This window comes from Ambystoma mexicanum, chromosome 11 (genome assembly GCF_040938575.1).
Source record: "Ambystoma mexicanum isolate Mex_15411 chromosome 11, UKY_AmexF1_1, whole genome shotgun sequence".
Lineage (NCBI taxonomy): Eukaryota > Metazoa > Chordata > Amphibia > Caudata > Ambystomatidae > Ambystoma > Ambystoma mexicanum.
In genome coordinates, this window is record NC_090934.1 from 352,248,256 (window position 1) to 352,265,535 (window position 17,280).

General features: G+C 47.6%; 1 protein-coding gene across 1 annotated transcript in view; it reads left to right on the forward strand.

Annotated features, from left to right (window-relative positions):
* Positions 1 to 5,938: 5,938 nt before the first annotated feature.
* The window catches only part of RPA2 (replication protein A2), a 222,155-nt gene continuing 210,813 nt past the window's right edge, over positions 5,939 to 17,280 (forward strand). The window contains exon 1 of the mRNA XM_069623062.1: positions 5,939 to 6,361. Within this exon, the coding sequence (XP_069479163.1) occupies positions 6,346 to 6,361 (16 nt within the window). The 5' untranslated portion in view covers positions 5,939 to 6,345. The remainder of the gene's footprint in view (positions 6,362 to 17,280) is intronic.

The following is a 17,280-nucleotide window of genomic DNA, read 5'->3' on the forward strand; positions in this document are numbered from 1 at the left end:
TCAAAGGTTATTGTAGCATCAAGGAAAAGGAAGAAAGTGCCCGGTTCTTGGTGGGTAGATGGCAACAAGCTAGAGATGGTGGACTCTAGTTTTACCTGGGATTCTATATAATGTCTAAACCTACTAAGGTAAAACTGAGAGAACACCTTGTCCATAGAACTTTCAACCTATCAAATCAATTTAAGAAGGTCGATGGGAAATATGGGAAATTATCAATATTCCCAGCATTAAAGTTCTGCCAAGGCAAAATCATCCCAAATCTACTCTATGGCATTGCAATCCAGGATTTGTCCATCTTGAATTTTCACCCCAAGATAGAAACACTATTGTGGGGGAAGTTGTTCAGGGTATCTGATTCTCTTCCTCGGCTAATGTTCAGGTATGAACTAGGTATTCAATCACTCCGATCAAGGGCAATGTGGAACTTTTTGAACCTATATCGAAACATCTTGATAGCAGAAGCTGGAACACTCTATGGTGATGTAATGATGTCCTTGGTTATTACGTCAAATGGTGAGCACTTGAAATGCCCATTTCTATATACAAAAGAATGCGAGGAACTCTTATTGGAAATAGGCTCAAGTCAGGAAGAGCTCAAATTTAGACCTCAGTACACCAAAAGCCACCCGAGACTAAGGGATTGGATTGAAACAACTGAATTATTACATTAATATCCATCCCTGTTCCGACGGCCAAGACCCCAGGACCAGATGCTCTCCCTGGGGAATTTTACAAAGCATACATCGAAACACTGATCCCTAGATTGCTGAAGGTTTACACGGAAGCACGTGACCGTGGAGTGCTACCCAATAGCCTGAGGGAATCAATCATAGTGCCAATCCTGAAGCTAGTGAAAACCCCCCTAAGCTGCGGATCATACAGACCACTGTCACTGGTGAACCAGGATTGCAAAATTCTAACGGCAGTACTGGCAAATAGGCTTAAGAAAGTGATTGGAGATCTGGTTCATGTTGACCAGACTGGATATGGCCCTGGGCATAACACCTCGTGGAACCTGCAGAGGCTACACTGCGTCATAGACAGCACAAACCATAGGAAGGGAGACTATGCAATAGCCTCGCTGGACGTGGTGAAGGCCTTCGACTCGGTCCACTGGGACTGGCTACTGGCAACCCTGGGAAGCTTTGGGTCGGGGGAGCCTACCACAGATGGGTGAAATTGATTTATTCGGACAGACAGGTCTTAGAGAGCTGGGAGGTTTATATGGGCACCAAGCAGGGCTGCCCACTGTTGTCGATGCTGTTCATCCTAGCGCTGGAGCTATTGGCCATATTTCTCAGGGAAGAGTATAAAGAAGCTGGGAAAGTGATAGATGGGGCAGCACACCTCATCTCACGCAGATGATATGTTATTATACATAAGTCGACATGAAGATAACCTGCCGCACGTCTTAGATATCATTGATCACTTTGCCACGCTCTCTGGGATTAAGATACACCGCAGGAAGTCTTGTTTTGTTCCCGCTAGCGGGCCTCAATGGACCCTGTGGGGAATAATAGTTCCCCACTTTGGGGGATACTATCTGGCAGGGCAACTGCAATTTGTGGTAACCTGGCTGGGAGACGAGGCAACACAGCACACTGCGCTGCTGCAACCAATGCTGAAGCGACACTTCCTGAAAGAAATACTATTGGTGGAGAACACACACTTGTCCAGACCCTCAGGGCTCCTGAAACGGGGCAGGGAATGATGGAGCAGGGCATGGAAACTCCTAGGACCACAGGAACCCTGTTCAGTGTATGTTTCCCTGATAGGAATCATCAGAGAACAGCAGGGTGCAGTGGTACAGTACAGAAAACAGTGGGAAGAAAAAGGGGTGGGCACAGTGGGGGACTTGATCCGGAAGGATGGAATTATTGACTTTCACACCTTGGTTAGCGAGCACAGCATTCACGAAGGCCAATTTCTGATGTACCTGGGAATGACCCAAAAGATCAGGAGGAAATGGGAGAACCTGCAAGCAAAGATTAAGACAAATGAAACACTAGACACAATGTATGACATATTGGAAGGAGGGCACACAGTCTCCAGACTGTATGATGTGTTCCTGGGAAGCTTGGGGGAGGTAGGGTTGAGGTAGGGTTGAAAGTGCGAGGTAAATGGGAAACTGACACAGGGCGAGTGCTCACAGACGCAGAATTAGAAAAGGGTGCTGGCATACACCAAACAAGTCTCTAGGAACGCAAGATTTAAAACAACCCAATTGTATGTAACACACCGGGCGTACATGACCCCATATACGTCATCACACATAACAGGGGAAGGAGGCACGGTTTGTCTGAAATGCGCACAAGAGGGAGCAGACATGATGCACAGGTTCTGAATGTGCCCACAGATCCAGAAATTCTGGGGGCAGTGATGGAGAAAGCAGAGAAGGGATCCATCCAAATGCGCTCGTGGCCCCCTGAATATTGCTTGCTGGGGTTGTTTCCAAGAGGCGGGGCAGAACACACATACTGCCAAGGCAGGATAACAATGGCCTGGAAAGCGGCAGAGGGTCCAAGGGTCGAGGCCTTGTGGGTGGACCTCCAAAGATGGTCACTGGCAGAAACCGCAGTATGGCACAGAGCCCTCAGGAGAGGAATGCACAAAGGCAGTGCGGGGGTGGAGGATTGGAACACATTTATACAAGGCATATTTACCCCTGAAGAGGGCATACCTTGCAAGGAGCAAACAAACTGAATAGGAGGAGGGAAATGTGATCAGGAAGAATAATGCTTCAAATGTCTGCATCTAACATATGTCCGCGGAACTGTAGCGATACAACTGAACCTGCCTGTGCAATGTCACAACTGTACCTGTCTTCTTCTTTGATTGTTGTTGGTTAAAACTAAAATAAAAACATGTTTTAATAAACTATGCATCCCTTTTACATTTGAGCACATGAGACAAGGTGTGGTAGCACCTTTTTTGACCTTTTACCCCAGCATACCGGCCAGACATTTTTTCCTTAGGTTTCGTTGGAACCTGCTTGCGACCAAGGAGATCCTCTTTAGGCTTAATATGATTTGGCAAAAACATTTGTTGTAAGGTTTTTGGCAACAGTGAACAGTATCCATTCTTTTGTCGGGTTGATGTCACAATTAATTTTCATTTATACATGAGTTGTTTTTAAGAGAGGGGTAACCAGCTCACTTTTTAGTTATATACAAAGTGGTTTGTTTACATTCTATGTGGAAGCTAGATTTGTGCAACTCTATGTACTAGCTCCTAGTTCCCCACTGGTAGCTCCTAGTCACTGACTAATGCTGGATACCGAGGAGCTGTTTTTAGCTCCTGCTTATAATATCTTAATTTTGATCCATGTTTACTTATTTGATTTGTGCACTTTTCAAGGAATCTCTTTAAAACACAATCTTCTTGAAATCCACAAATCAGGGCTTTAAGCGGGCTGGGGCTAGCCGGGGCAGAGACCCAGCAAGCTTCGACAATTGTGACTGAAAGAGGGCTGTGCTGGGGCACCCTACTGTCCCCAGCTAACCTGAGCTTGCCTTTTCATTGCGACACTGACCCCCTGAAAGGCACCCCTTTCATTAGAAAAGCAGGGAGCATTAGCCTTGTGCCCTGGTGCGAAGGTGAGGGTCCATCGAAAGTGGGGCCTGGCAGGGGGTTCGTGCCGCAATTAGGTGGCAACTTACTTGAATGCCTCCTGTTGCCAGGGCCCTTTTGCGTAATCGAGCAAGGGCTCTGACCGGGGAGTGGCCTAACAGGTAGCCTCTTAAATGTGGAGCTGGCCTCGCCACCATAAGAGCCGCGGCTCTACATGGCAGCCATTATTGCATCCCTTAAGCCCTCCAACTGTAATGGCGACAACTGTCCAGCCCAACTAATTAAGGATGCGGCAAGGGACCTAGCCCCCTTTAATACTAAACTGATTAATGCCTCCTTCTCCACTAACACTATCCCAAGTAACTTAAAAGAGTCATGGGTTTTACCTTTACTTAAGAAGCAAACTCTAGACCCTTCTATCCCCACCAACTATAGGCCCATTACCACAGTACCATTCCTCCTTAAGATAATAGAGTAGCTTATTTACAAATTCAGCGTTATCTTGAATCTAACCATCTCCTAGGTGCCCGCCAATCTGGGTTTAGACCACAACATGGCACATAGACAGCCTTAATTGATCTCAAAATTCAAATTGACGAGCTTAACAACAAGAGAAACACTGCCATGCTACTCCTTCTTGACCTGTCGGTGGCCTTTGACCTGGTGGATCACAAGGTCCGGTGTGAACACATTGCATCGGCTGCTCACTTCTCAAGCGAGGCAATAGCCTGGGTCCAATCATTTCTGGACAACTGAACCATGAGAGTTTTCTCCATATTGGCATCAGCAGACCCCATCAAAATAGCATGCGGTTTTCCCCAAGGCTCCTGCGTCTCGCCAACTATGTACAACATTTTTACCAAGCCCCTATTTGACAAATTGGATCGACTGGGTGTGACCTACACAAGTTATGCAGATGACACTCAGATCCTCTTTCCCCTTTCGGGCAACTTTGTCTCTGATATGACCCTGGTAAATGAAATATACCTCATCATTCAGGCATGGGTGGCTACTCATGGCCTCTGCCTGAATGATGACAAAACCGAAATCCTGCTCCTTGGCTCTGCTGCTAATCTAAATAAACATAGCCCCAACTACTCTACATTCAACATCGACGGCAACCTAATCACAGTAGCCAAAGTAGTAAAACATTAGGTTTTTACCTACCCTGACGTTGAAGAAACAGGTAAATTCCTTAGCATCCTCCACAGCCTACACTTGCAAGCTCATTAGGGCATGTCAAGCTTTCCTAACACAAGCCAGCTGCATCATTCTCGCCAACGCCCTAATACTGTCCAAACTTGACAATTGCAATGCCTTGTACTTGGGAGCTAACAAATACATCATTGACAATATTCAAATTTTGCAAAATAATGCCCTTAGAACTGCCCTCAACTTACCCACCAGAGAACACATCTCTAACATAGGAAAAGAACGACATAGGCTAAAAATGAGTGACATGATTTCACTTAAAACAGCCGCACTAACCTTCAAGTGGCTCAATAATGCAGCGCCCCCTTACCGTGCGGAAAGAATAGTGAGAAGAACATCGACCCGCACCACCATAGTTGCCAACTCCTACTGCCTACAGATTCCTAAATTTAGGCTAAAAAAAACAGCCGATAGTAGCTTCCCGGTTAAGGCGGCCCAGTATTGGAATGCACTCCCTCTGGACATTAAAATAGATCAATCCTATTACAGCTTTAGAAGTAACATCCTCGAATGGCTACATTCCAATGACCACCTGGACCAACTGCGTACCAGCTAGTCTCCAAATCTTGTCTCCTCTTGTATATATGTATATTTTATATTGTTGCACTTGATTGTTAATCAACTACTTGTAAATATCTGTCATGTACACGTGTGCATTACTCTGTAACTAAGCTTGAAGTATCCATGTATTCTGTTCTCTGTTTCACCCTGTTACCTTTGGGTTTGGTGTGCCAATCAATAAACAAACAAACTTAAACCACTGCCACACAGTAGCACGTCTACCAACTAAACTTGAAATATATGAGGTCAAGAAAGTGGCAGACTGGTTCCAAAAGTAACTTCATCATTTAACTAAGGTGCGTGACCCTGGCCAAATCAGTTTATCCATCTATGTCTTAGGTCAAAAAATGGCTGGTATATAATTTAGTAGAATGCCATTATCAGCCTAACGTCATTTTTTATTTAATAATGAAGATTGTTTTTTTCAAAAACAAAGAATATATATATTGAAAACATAACTAAGATTGTTCCTATCCTTGGGCTTTTATACTACAGTTTTACTATCTATAAAAGAGGCGAGTCAAGGGGCGGGGCCTCTAAAAATGTAGGCGTGACTTCAAGTCCGGCAATTAGAGGGAACCAGGGAAGCAATTGCGTCTGAATGAACGAGCCGGAGCTGTGTACGGCAAAAATGGTCCAGCGCGCTGTTGGGAGGCGGTCATACTTATATTCCCAAAATGCTCTTAGTCTTTGTGCCCCCCACGCCCCAATCTCCATGGAACATAACGTGACAAAGTTAGACCACATGTTTTGCCTAGAACGTAATGTGAAGTCACGCGTGGAGGACGCTTTAGTAGGTCCTTTCCTCTAAAAGAAATTGTCGCTGCATGATTTATCCTGTATGTCCAAGGGCTGTACGAACGATTGGCTACAAGGCACAGTGGGTTATTTTTGATTGGACAACTGCGTTTCGCGGTAAACCACGCAATTCTATGGCGCGAGTTGCTGCTGTCTACATCCTGGTATAGACAAGTGTGTTTAGGCTGTTTCTTACTCGGCAACATGTGGAATAACCAGGGTAAGTTCGCTGGATCGTTTCCTGCCATATGAGAACGGAGGGGCGAGTGTGAGGCTTAGGGGTTTGGCTACAACAGATCTTTAGTCTGTTCCGGACGCCCCTGTCTGTGTTGTGTGGTATGGTTATGAACAGGAGGGGGCCTATCTCCTAGTTTGTTGTCAGTCGTGTTGGGTCTCCTTTCTATCACTATCAAATGGAGTATCTAGTATGGTCGGGCCAGTCCTACTTGATCCTTTTGGGAGTTGGTGGGCAGGGGGGTTTATATGGTCCTATGAGCGGTATATATTCTCTCATCCTAGACTTGTCACCTGTTCCTCATGTGCATTTTGTTTGCTTGCCGACGGGCTAATGACCCAATAATAGCTGACTAGTTCTGCACCCTCTCTACGTAGATTGTTGTACCCAAGTCATGATTGTAGCCGGGTACAGAGCTCTGACGTTTTGCAGTTCAATGCGTGAGAAAGTCATCCGGTCCCGTGTTTTCCCATTTGAAATGTAGAAATGCATATCTTAAAATTCTAAGAAAAAAGCGGAAATGGATGGCTTGAGCTCTGAAGGTCTTTTTGCAACATGCCTATATTTAAGTAGTTAGCAGCATGCGACTATACCACAGGGTATTAGCAGCGAGCACTTGACGAGTGTTCAGAATGCAATCAAACCATGTCATTGATGTTCACTTTTCCTCTAGGTTTAGGGTGACGAGGTTTTCAAGACTGACCTTCACTCACTCCCCCACCCCCCACAGTATCTGCAAAACATTTTGCGGTTATGAAGCACGTAAATAATAAGCATGATATATTTCAATGTTATATGTATGTATACAATGACCGTGATTATTGGTATTTACTGTGAAAAGTTGAGCATCAACTATAATGCACTTTAAACAAAAGCACGTAAATTGCAAAGGAGCTGTGGCTCTTTTTGACATTACATGTCTTTCTATTCCGCCTGTCTGTTAATGCATGCAGCTGGTACCAGGAAGGTTGGGGGTTCAAGCTGTCCTCGGATGACAAAATTCTGAAAATCTAATAATGTTTATTTAATAACCAGGACAGGACGGTCACTGTCTTTTACCCCAAAACCGAGACAGGGTTTTTAATATCAAAATACTCTCAGGACAGGGGGACAAGAGGACCAATTCCGGGACAGTCCTGGCAAAACAGGGACATCTGGACACCCTATCTATAATTATAATTGGTTTATTCATGCTTAATACTGTAGATTACTAAGCAGGATTTGAACCTGTGTTGCTCTGCGTTGTCTTGCTTCCTTCTAGGCTGTTCTTCTGCAGGTTCAAAATTGAGGGGATCTGGGAGCTATTTAGCTCCTGCTTGTAGCCTAGAAGAGCCTGGTTAGCTTGACAGCAACAGCTACTAGGAGCTACTTTTGGTTGACCAGACAAATTTGATGCTGAACAAATGCACCTATGTCAATGTAATGCTGTGTGCTTGGGAAAACCTATAAATAAACATTAAGGCATATTTAAAGCATAAGGGGTCATAAATAATGGACAGATATGTTTGCATCTTGTATGGAACGCCATGCACTAGGTCCTTGTTCCCCAGTGGTAGCTCCTGATCAATGCTGGATAGCCAGGAGCTGCTTTTAGCTCCAGCTTATCCAATCTTAATTCTGATCCCCATTCTGTAGTTTTCTAGTAACGGACTAGAACCATTTGACACTTGGTTGCTTACTTTATAAGTTTTGACAAGTTATTCAGTCAAAACATTTGCCAAACAAATTCCATTGATAGGTTGAGGCAGCACAAAGGCAACCTGGAGGGGGGGGGGGCCTGCTGCTGCATCCAGACTTAGGGAGACTAGTTTTAAAGAGTGGAAATTTCAAGTTGCAAGCGACTCACCAGGCATAAATAGTACATCTTCCCCATACAGCAACCTGTTTCTTACTTGCCATGAACCAATTGTCAATAGCCAATGGCTGGTGGTGAGTGCAAATTTTGATGGATGGTGGAACAAACTAGACCTTGATCTTGTCTTAACTAATTACATTGGTGCAGCATTAAGTTAGAATTCAGCGATTTGTTGGGCGGGCGCAGTGCTGTCTAGTCTGCTGGGTAATTCCTCGATGGCAGCAAACAAAGCCACTCTGAGAGACAGTACTCATGAAAGGCAGAGTGCAAAATTGAGGGGAGCTATTTAGCTCCTTCTTTTAGAATAGTAGAGCCTGGTCAGCTTAAAACCAGCTACCAGGAGCTACTTTATACCCCTAGGACCAAATGGTGCCTTCCAAACATGTACATGTGACATTAACTTTTAGTATTTGAGAATGTTCATAAAAAAGAATTGGAACACATTTTAAACACAATGGTTCATTGAAAACTGACAAAAGTTAAAAGAGCATCTCTTGTAGCTTCTTGTTCCACTGTGGTAGCTCCTGCCGACTGGGCGACGCCCAAACCCAGGAGCTGGTTTTAGCCCCTGCTCATTAAATCTCAATTTCAAACCATGATACAGGCGTTGGTCATATCAGGGGATATGTGAGAGGAATGCTTGGAACTATTGGATGCTATTCAGAGACGCTTTTATAAAAAAAAAACATATTTTGTGATATGGTTTAAACAAAAGGAGTTTCTATCAGACCTCGCCCGTGATGGATTATTGGCACTGGTGATGCCTTTATGGAGTATTGGCACTGGTGATGGAGGGGCGGCACCCCACAGTTTTAATTATGGCTTTTATTTGCCAAGGCAGGCATGGTTTCTGCCCCTGTGCCAGTTAGCGGCAGACCCAGTATTTCTCCTCGCCCCTCCCCCTTTCTCAAGTCTGGTCCCTCTTTTGAAAACAAAAGGGGGTGTACAGAAGGATCCAAGATGTCACTTAAGCACTTCAGTCTAAATTACCCCCACCCCTCACGCTCCCCCAGTTGCTAGATATCCTTCCACCCTCGAGACATATTTCAAGAACTCTTTGTATATGTGAAGTGGTGCTCCCAGAATTCTGTTGATACCCTACAGGCCTCCACTGCACGTTCTGCAGTTCATCCAAGATGGCTATATCAGTCTTTCAGTATCCACACTGAGGAATAAATGGGCTTCTGTCCTGGCATCCAAGGGCTCATGGTTGAGGGTGGGAGGCAGAAGTCTGCGAATCGGGCAAAAGGTTTCTGGTGAGCATTTGGGGTTTTAGGGGACGTGGGCGCTGCAGGCAACAGCCTTGAAACCCACGGTATCGACTACCTTCAGTTTCTCTCTCAAAAGCCTTTTCTTGGTGCAGTAACTTAGGTGAGTTGGGCATACTACTTTGCAGAGAGAAATATTCGAATATTAAGCCAGAAGCGATTGAGCACAGGCCTGACCCAGGTTTAGGCCCAAAGTATTTGCAAAAAGTATTTGCAACCTTTCATTGTTTTCAGGCGGTCGTCCTACTCTCCTGTTTCTCTTTTATGGGCAGCTGCACTCACACTCACTGAAGCAGTCAGGAAATCTGTTAGACTAACATTTGGGGCATCAGCACGAGGAAGGAAGGAAGTCTGCTTTGAGTTTCCTTAGTCGATGGATAAAGGACCTTTTACAAATCTGTTGTACTCGGAGGCGGGAGTTCAACTTCTGACTCCTATTCAGGGGAGGTGAAGAATGACCAGGGTGTTGTCATGGGTGGAGTTACAGAGGGTACCTCTTCCAGATATCTGCAGGACAGCGACTTGGGCATTCCTCATGCATTTTGATCACACTATTGGATGTTTTTCCTGGAGTCTGAGAACATTTGGAACAGGAGTGCTATCCTCGGTCAGCATTTAACTCACTAAGATGTTAATAAATAAACAGGTCTGCATCCATTCCTTAGTCTCTAGAGTTTGTTGCACCGCGGGCAATACGCTTGGGTGCATCTCAATGAATGACTGGGACAAGGAAGAGGGACGCTGGGTAATGAAGATTACCAAACGTAATCTGGGTATTAGTAAAATGTTAGTTGTCATGAGTAATCTAAGAGACGCAACTTGCTATATCTTTTTATAAAAAAAAAATTAAAAAATATTTTTTATTTTCATAACCAACACACCAAACATTACAACCTAGAGGACATTTACATATGTTGCGATATAGTCATACATCAAACATTACGGTTCTCCCCTCCCCTTTACCTCAAGCCCCTATTGCCATGCCGCCCGCCAGAGTCTCTCATTATGCTCTCACATCTTCTGCGCAGAGACCCCGTCGGGACCCACCTTGGGGGTGCCTGCTAATGTGGACACCAGTTGCCTCCATTCGATCAAGGGTCCCACTTCTTCCTCCCCACCCCTACTGATTGCTTCGTACCAGACTAGGAGGTCCGCCCACCACGCCTCTATCCTGGGGCGCTGGGCGGCCTTCCAACACATTGCGATTCTTTGTTTGGCCAGAACGTAGGCTAGGTCCTTCAATTTACTAACATGCTTCAGGTTACGCGGTCTGGCGAACACCCCCAGCAAACATGCCCGTACTGATTCCACCTCCAATGTGATCCCTTTCTCCGCCAGGTGCAACTTGATTTCTGTCCAGAATCTGCCCACCTCCGGGCAAGCCCAGAACATATGTATTAGCCCGCTTCCGCCTCTCCACACCGTGGGGACTTTTGCGCCGCTGGGTTCCCAAACTGGGCAATCCTACTGGGGGTCATATATGCCCTATGGGTGACATAGAGCTGTATCTGCTGAAGCCTTGCGTTGAGACACCTTCTTGTGGTACCTCTGAACCCTATCCCATTGTCCATCTAGTAGGGGTTCTCCCACCTCCTCCTCCCAATCCCCGTCTCAATTGCAGCACCTCCTTACGCACCCTGAACATCAGTAATTCGTATATGCGGGACACTTCTTGCCCACCCTCCGAGATATCGTACATTGTTTCGATGGCCATATCTGGTTGCTCGGATAGCTCTTCCGCAGACCATCTGTTCAACACCAGTTTAATAACTCTGGTATGGGTAATGTGTTGGCCTACATGCACCCCGTTGTCTTCCATCAGACTACTGAAATCTAGTGCCTCGCCCTCTTGCCATACATCCCCATGGGTCACAAGTCCCGTCGATTCCCAGTATTTACGGACCGCTATTGTCATTGCGGGTCCTCTCCGCATACCGCTACCAACGGCACCTGCAGGGAGCATGGGGTTGGGATTCCCACCAGCTGCAACGTTTTGTTCCAGATTTCCCAGCCCAGTGTTAGGAGCTTTGCCCTTCCCTGCACCTTTGCTTTGGGCAACCACACCACCTCCCTGAAATAATAAGGGGCAGAGTCCTTATACAAAAGCCTGGTCTCTGCTGACTCTTCCTCGGACAGCCACCTGGTCACATACTGAAGCTGTCCTGCCAGATAATATAGCTCGAAGTTCGATAAGTTTATGCCCCTTTTGTCGCTCGGGTTTTGTAACTTCCATAAAGCCACACTGTTTCTGGTATTATGCCAGGTGAAGCCCCTATATAAACTGGGGAGTTTCCCGAAAAACCGTCTGCGGAGCTTACATGGAATATTCACAAAGAAGCGCAGCAGTCTCAGCAAGACCACCATTTTAAGCAGCGCCGCCCTACCCATCGTGGCTAGGGGGAGCCTAGACCAGAACCCCATACTGTTCTTAATGCCTGCTACTGCCCGCTCCGTGTTGTTTGTGTTCGTCCTCAACCGAGTGGTATATATCGATGCCTAAATACCAAAAGGTGCTGGTCTGCCAGGGTATCGGCAGGACCGGCAAGTTTTCAACTGGGACCCTTCTATATCTTCCCAAGGGGAACAAGCTCGATTTCCTGGGGTTCACCACTATGCCCGAGAGGGTGGCATAATGTTCCATCACCTCCAGGACAAATTGCAAGTTTTCCTCTGGGAAGCGCAGATATAACAGCATGTCATCCGCATACAGCGAAGTAAGGCGCGTCTCTCCCTTTGTGGGGATGCCAAACTCCCCATGCTGTTGTCTAAGGCAGATTGCCAGCGGTTCCAGAGGAAGGATGTACAACATGGGCGACCAGGAACAACCCTGTCTCGTGCCCCTGCTAAGCTGCCATTTGTCCGAGATCATGGCGCCAGTTTTAACCCTGGCGATTGGGGAGCTATAAATCATTTGAACCCCTCGCGGGTACCCTGGACCCATGCCATACTCCCTCAGCACCGGCAGCAGGCACGGCCACCTCACCGAATCAAACGCCTTAATTGCGTCCAACGAGACTATCGCCATTTCACCCAGGTCTCTTTCCGTCTGCTCGATTTATGTGGTGGAGTCTCCTATGGTTGTCCGTTATATTCCTTCCTGGTACGTACCCTGTTTGATCGGTATGGACCAGTTTCCCTATGACGCGTTTAAGCCTGTTTGCTAACACGACAGTAAGGATCTTACTATCTTGGTTAAGCATAGACGAGGGTCAGTAAGATCCGTAGTCCGAGCTTGGTTTGCCTGGTTTCAAGAGTGGGATCATTACCGCCTCCCTAAGGGACATCGGCAACTTCCCTTGTTCATACACCTCGTTTAACATGGCGAGCAGCGGGGGGAGAACCTCCTGCTTGTATGTTTTATAAAATTCACTCGGGAGCCCATCTGACCTTGGGGCCTTGCACGTGGGTAGGTGTTGTACCACCATCTCTAGTTCTTCAAGAGTGAGTGGGGCGTCTAGGTCCTCCTGCTCCTGGTCACCAAGCTTGGGCAATCCTATATCCTTCAGGGTTTCCTGAGTCTCCTCCCCCGTGTCCTCATACAAGCACCTGTAGTATCTGAGAAATCACTCATTGACTCCTTCTTGGGTATCCCAGGTCTGGCCATCTTCGTCCCTTATCTCCCTGATCACTGAGCGTGGCGTTTCGTTCTTGTATAGCCACGCTAGCAACCTGCCCGGTTTATCTCCTCCAGCATGTTGCCTCTCAATATACTTTTTAAAATTTAACTTGCAGAACCTGTCCCAATGCCTGCTGCTAGCCTGCTGGAGTAGGGCCACCCTGGCCGCATTTACTTGTGAGGCACCCCCCCCATCTGTATTATCTCTTCAAGCTCCCTCCCTGTTTCCTGTAGCTCCCGCTCTATTCCCCCTTGGAGCGCTCTAGACTTGGCTATGGCCACGCCCTGCACCACCACTTTGAACGCCTCCCATAGGGTGCCCTCCGACTGCACACTGCCAGTGCTAATATCAAAATATTCAGTTATGGCTCCCTTGGGTCCTCTCTAAATCCCGAATCCTGCAATGCCTCAGCTCTGACTTTCCACATCGGGATTCTCGCCCTGGGGGGCCGATGCCTCAACTTCACCACCAAGGGGGAGTGGTCCGAAAGCACTCTGGCCTTGTATTCCAAACCTGTCATGTCCCCGGCTATTCCCGAGGACACAAAACATGTAGTCCAGTCTAGTGTATAAGTTATGGGGGGCCGAGTAGTGAGAGTACTGCCTGTCCCCTGGGTGCAGCAGCCTCCAAATGTCATCTAAATCAAAATCCTGCAGTAAGGCCGTCGGTGCCTTTGCCGCAGGGGTGGGTCTCTGAAGTTTTTTTATCAGACCTGTCCATCTTGGGATCTATTGTACAGCTGAAGTCGCCTCCCCAGATGGTAGCGCTGCCCATTAAGGGGCTGATTTTTGTCATATAGGGCCCTATAATAGGCCGCTGTGTCCTGATTGGGAGCATATGTGTTCACGATGTTGACCTCCCTATTCTCCAACATCCCCCGCACCACTAGCATTCTCCCATCCGGGTCTGGCGTGGATTGAAGCAGCTGGAATGGCACATGAGGTGCTACCCACGTGACCACCCCCCTTGCATGTGCCGAGTATGTAGCTCCCGTGGTGGTTCTCCTCCTCTTTCTCTTGACCACCTCTAATTTATCCCTGGTGAGATGGGTCTCCTGTAGTAATGCTATATCGACTTTCAGCCTTCTCAGATACATCATTCCTTTCAGGTAGCTGTTGAGACCTCTTACATTCCAGGTTATAATCCGGAGACTATCCATAGCCGTGTGGAAAAAAAGTGAAACCCCCATCCCTCCCCAGGTCACCGTTCCAGTCCCAGCTGGCATGAAATTGGTCTTGTTCCCCACCCTCCCCCAACTTGGGCTCTCCAACTAGCCCGCCCCCCCAACCACGTTCAGGCGTGTGCCGTCCTGAAACCTGCTAAAATGGATGCCAGAGCAGTTTCCATGGAAGCATCCAAAACCTCCACGAAGTCTGCTGCCCATTCGTCAAGTCGGCTTGCCTGCCCCTCCCCTCCTGCTTTAAATGGAGGGGGAGAGGGCCGAGAGGCGAAGCCGACGAGAGAAGGCCAGGAGAAAAGGCCTCCTGTGCTCTTTGCAGCTCTTCGATGCTCGTCTGCCGTTTGCCCAAATCCAATGTTGTGCCTAGAAGGTAAGCAGCACCACCCCTGCAAGCTTCTCTCTATCTCATGCTCCACCTCAACGGGCTTCAGGTTGCGCGCCCGTACATTGCAAGCCGCCATCAACTCACAGCCCATCCCCCACGAGCACCCGTAATACACGGCTATGCTCACGCACTGTACAACCCTCTCTACTCGCTGATAAGGCCAGGCTCCCCCGCAAAACTTCAAAGACTGCGTCCACTACAAGTACTACCAACACAGCGACCAATAAAGTACTTAACTCTTCGTATTACTGTACTGCCCCCATAACGAATGTGATTACAAGTGTGTCCAGCACCACTGAAAATGAGCCCCCCAGTGTAAAATCTGTGGTATGCAATTCTTTACCACCATTTTGAATGCTACTGTGCCAAATGCTATGCCACATGTGTCCACCACCTCTGAAAATGAGCCCCCCAGTGTAAAATCTGTGGTATGCAATTCTTCTACCACCATTTTGAATGCTATTGTGCCAAATGCTATGCCACATTTGTCCACCACCTCTGAAAATGAGCCCCCAGTGTAAAATCTGTGGTATGCAATTCTTCTACCACCATTTTGAACGCTACTGTGCCAAATGCTATGCCACATGTGTCCACCACCTCTGAAAATGAGCCCCCAGTGTAAAATCTGTGGTATGCAATTCTTCTACCACCATTTTGAACGCTACTGTGCCAAATGCTATGCCACATGTGTCCACCACCTCTGAAAATGAGCCCCCCCAGTGTAAAATCTGTGTTTATCTCCCCTAACACCCAGAGCGCAACCCCCCCTCCACATCACCCTCTCTCATGAACCCCCCCCCAGCCACTACTGAACCCCACCTAAAATGCGCCATGATCAACGCTAGGTCCATCAATGCCCGCGCTCTAGACATCCACAACCTCCTAACCTCCCATGACCTAGATCTACTCATGATCTCAGAAACATGGCTACATGAGGCCTCCGGCCCGGCGCTCTCCCTCGCCCTACCCCCTGGCTATTCCATTACTAGACAAGATGGCCTCTCCAAAGGTGGGGGTGTAGCAATTATTGCCAGAGACTGCCTCTCTATCAGAAAGGTAGAGAAATCCCTGACCAACAACAACAGCGACTACCTCCAAGTCAAAATAATCCTCTCTCCCCACTGCACCATTACTGTGCACACTGTCTACCGCCCTCCAGGCCCAACAGGAGACTTTCAAGCCTCTCTCATCCACCTCCTCTCTGACAACCTCAAAAAACAGTCTAAAGCCATTCTCCTTGGGGATGTCAACCTAGGGCTCTGGGATAGTAAGGACGTAGCAGCCAAATCCCTTGACTCTGCCCTCAATGCTCTAGGCTACAAGAACACCATCCTTAGCCCAACTCACACCCAGGGCAGAACACTCGACTGGATAGCACAGCACAACTGCCCACTCATCACAGGAAACAATCCCACACCATGGTCTGACCACCACATCATCACCTTTAGCATCCTCACCACTAGCTCCCCTGCTGCCCGTTCACCTCAACCGCTCCCACCAGCTCACTAAGGAAAGGCTACTGCCCTTCCTCCAAGGCCCAGGCTTCAGACCACCTTTTTCATCAGACCCAGAAACACTCGCAACAACCTATGATGTTGCCATCAAAGCAGCTATCAACTCCATTGCCCCTCTCAAACCTCGCAAATCCAAACCCACTACCCCCTCCAACTCTTGGTTCACCCCTGACGTCCGCAACGAGAAAAAAGCCATACTCACACAGTGGCAAACGTCCCACTCTGAAAAAGACAAGATGATCTTTAAAGCCCTATCCACCAAATACAAAAAGGCAATCACCCAAGCAAAAGCCAAATCCTTTGAATCCAGAATCTCGGAAGCCCAGTCTAGCACAAAAGAAATCTTCGCCGTTTTCAGGGAGCTCGAGACACCCACTCCCGCCCCCCAGAATTTCACCAAAGACAAAGACTGGTGTGATGAAATACAAACGGCCATGCTAACCAAATTAAGCCTCCGCAAAAACAAAATACTAGCCACTAAACAAGCCTTACCCAATAAGCATATCCCTATCCCACCACCTGCCCCAGATCCCCCCCTACCCTTCTCCTTCAAACCCATTCAGGAAAAAGACCTCACCAACATTATGAGGAACATCAAACCCTCTAACTGCAGAGGTGATGCATGCCCAGCCTTCATTATCAAAGACTGCACGGAAGCGCTAGCTCCCTTCCTAACAGCCTTTGTGAAAGCCTCCTTTACTACAGGGAAAGTCCCCGCCTCCCTCAAGGAAGCTTGGGTCCGCCCTCTTTTGAAAAAGCCAACTCTCGATCCCACCTCCCCCAACAACTACAGACCCATCACCACTGTCCCATTCCTCCTCAAAATATTGGACAAAGCAGCCTACCTGCAGGTCCAGCACTTCATTGAAGCGAACAAACTTCTTGGACTCCGCCAATCTGGCATCCGCCCCAGACACGGTTCCGAAACCGCCCTACTTGACCTGAAAAACCAGATGGACAATGCTAGAGACTTGGGTAAACCAGCACTTCTCCTACTCCTTGACCTATCCGCGGCCTTCGACCTCGTGGATCATGGCGTCTTATACCACCACCTTTCCTCCACTGCCAAATTCTCCCCAGAGGCC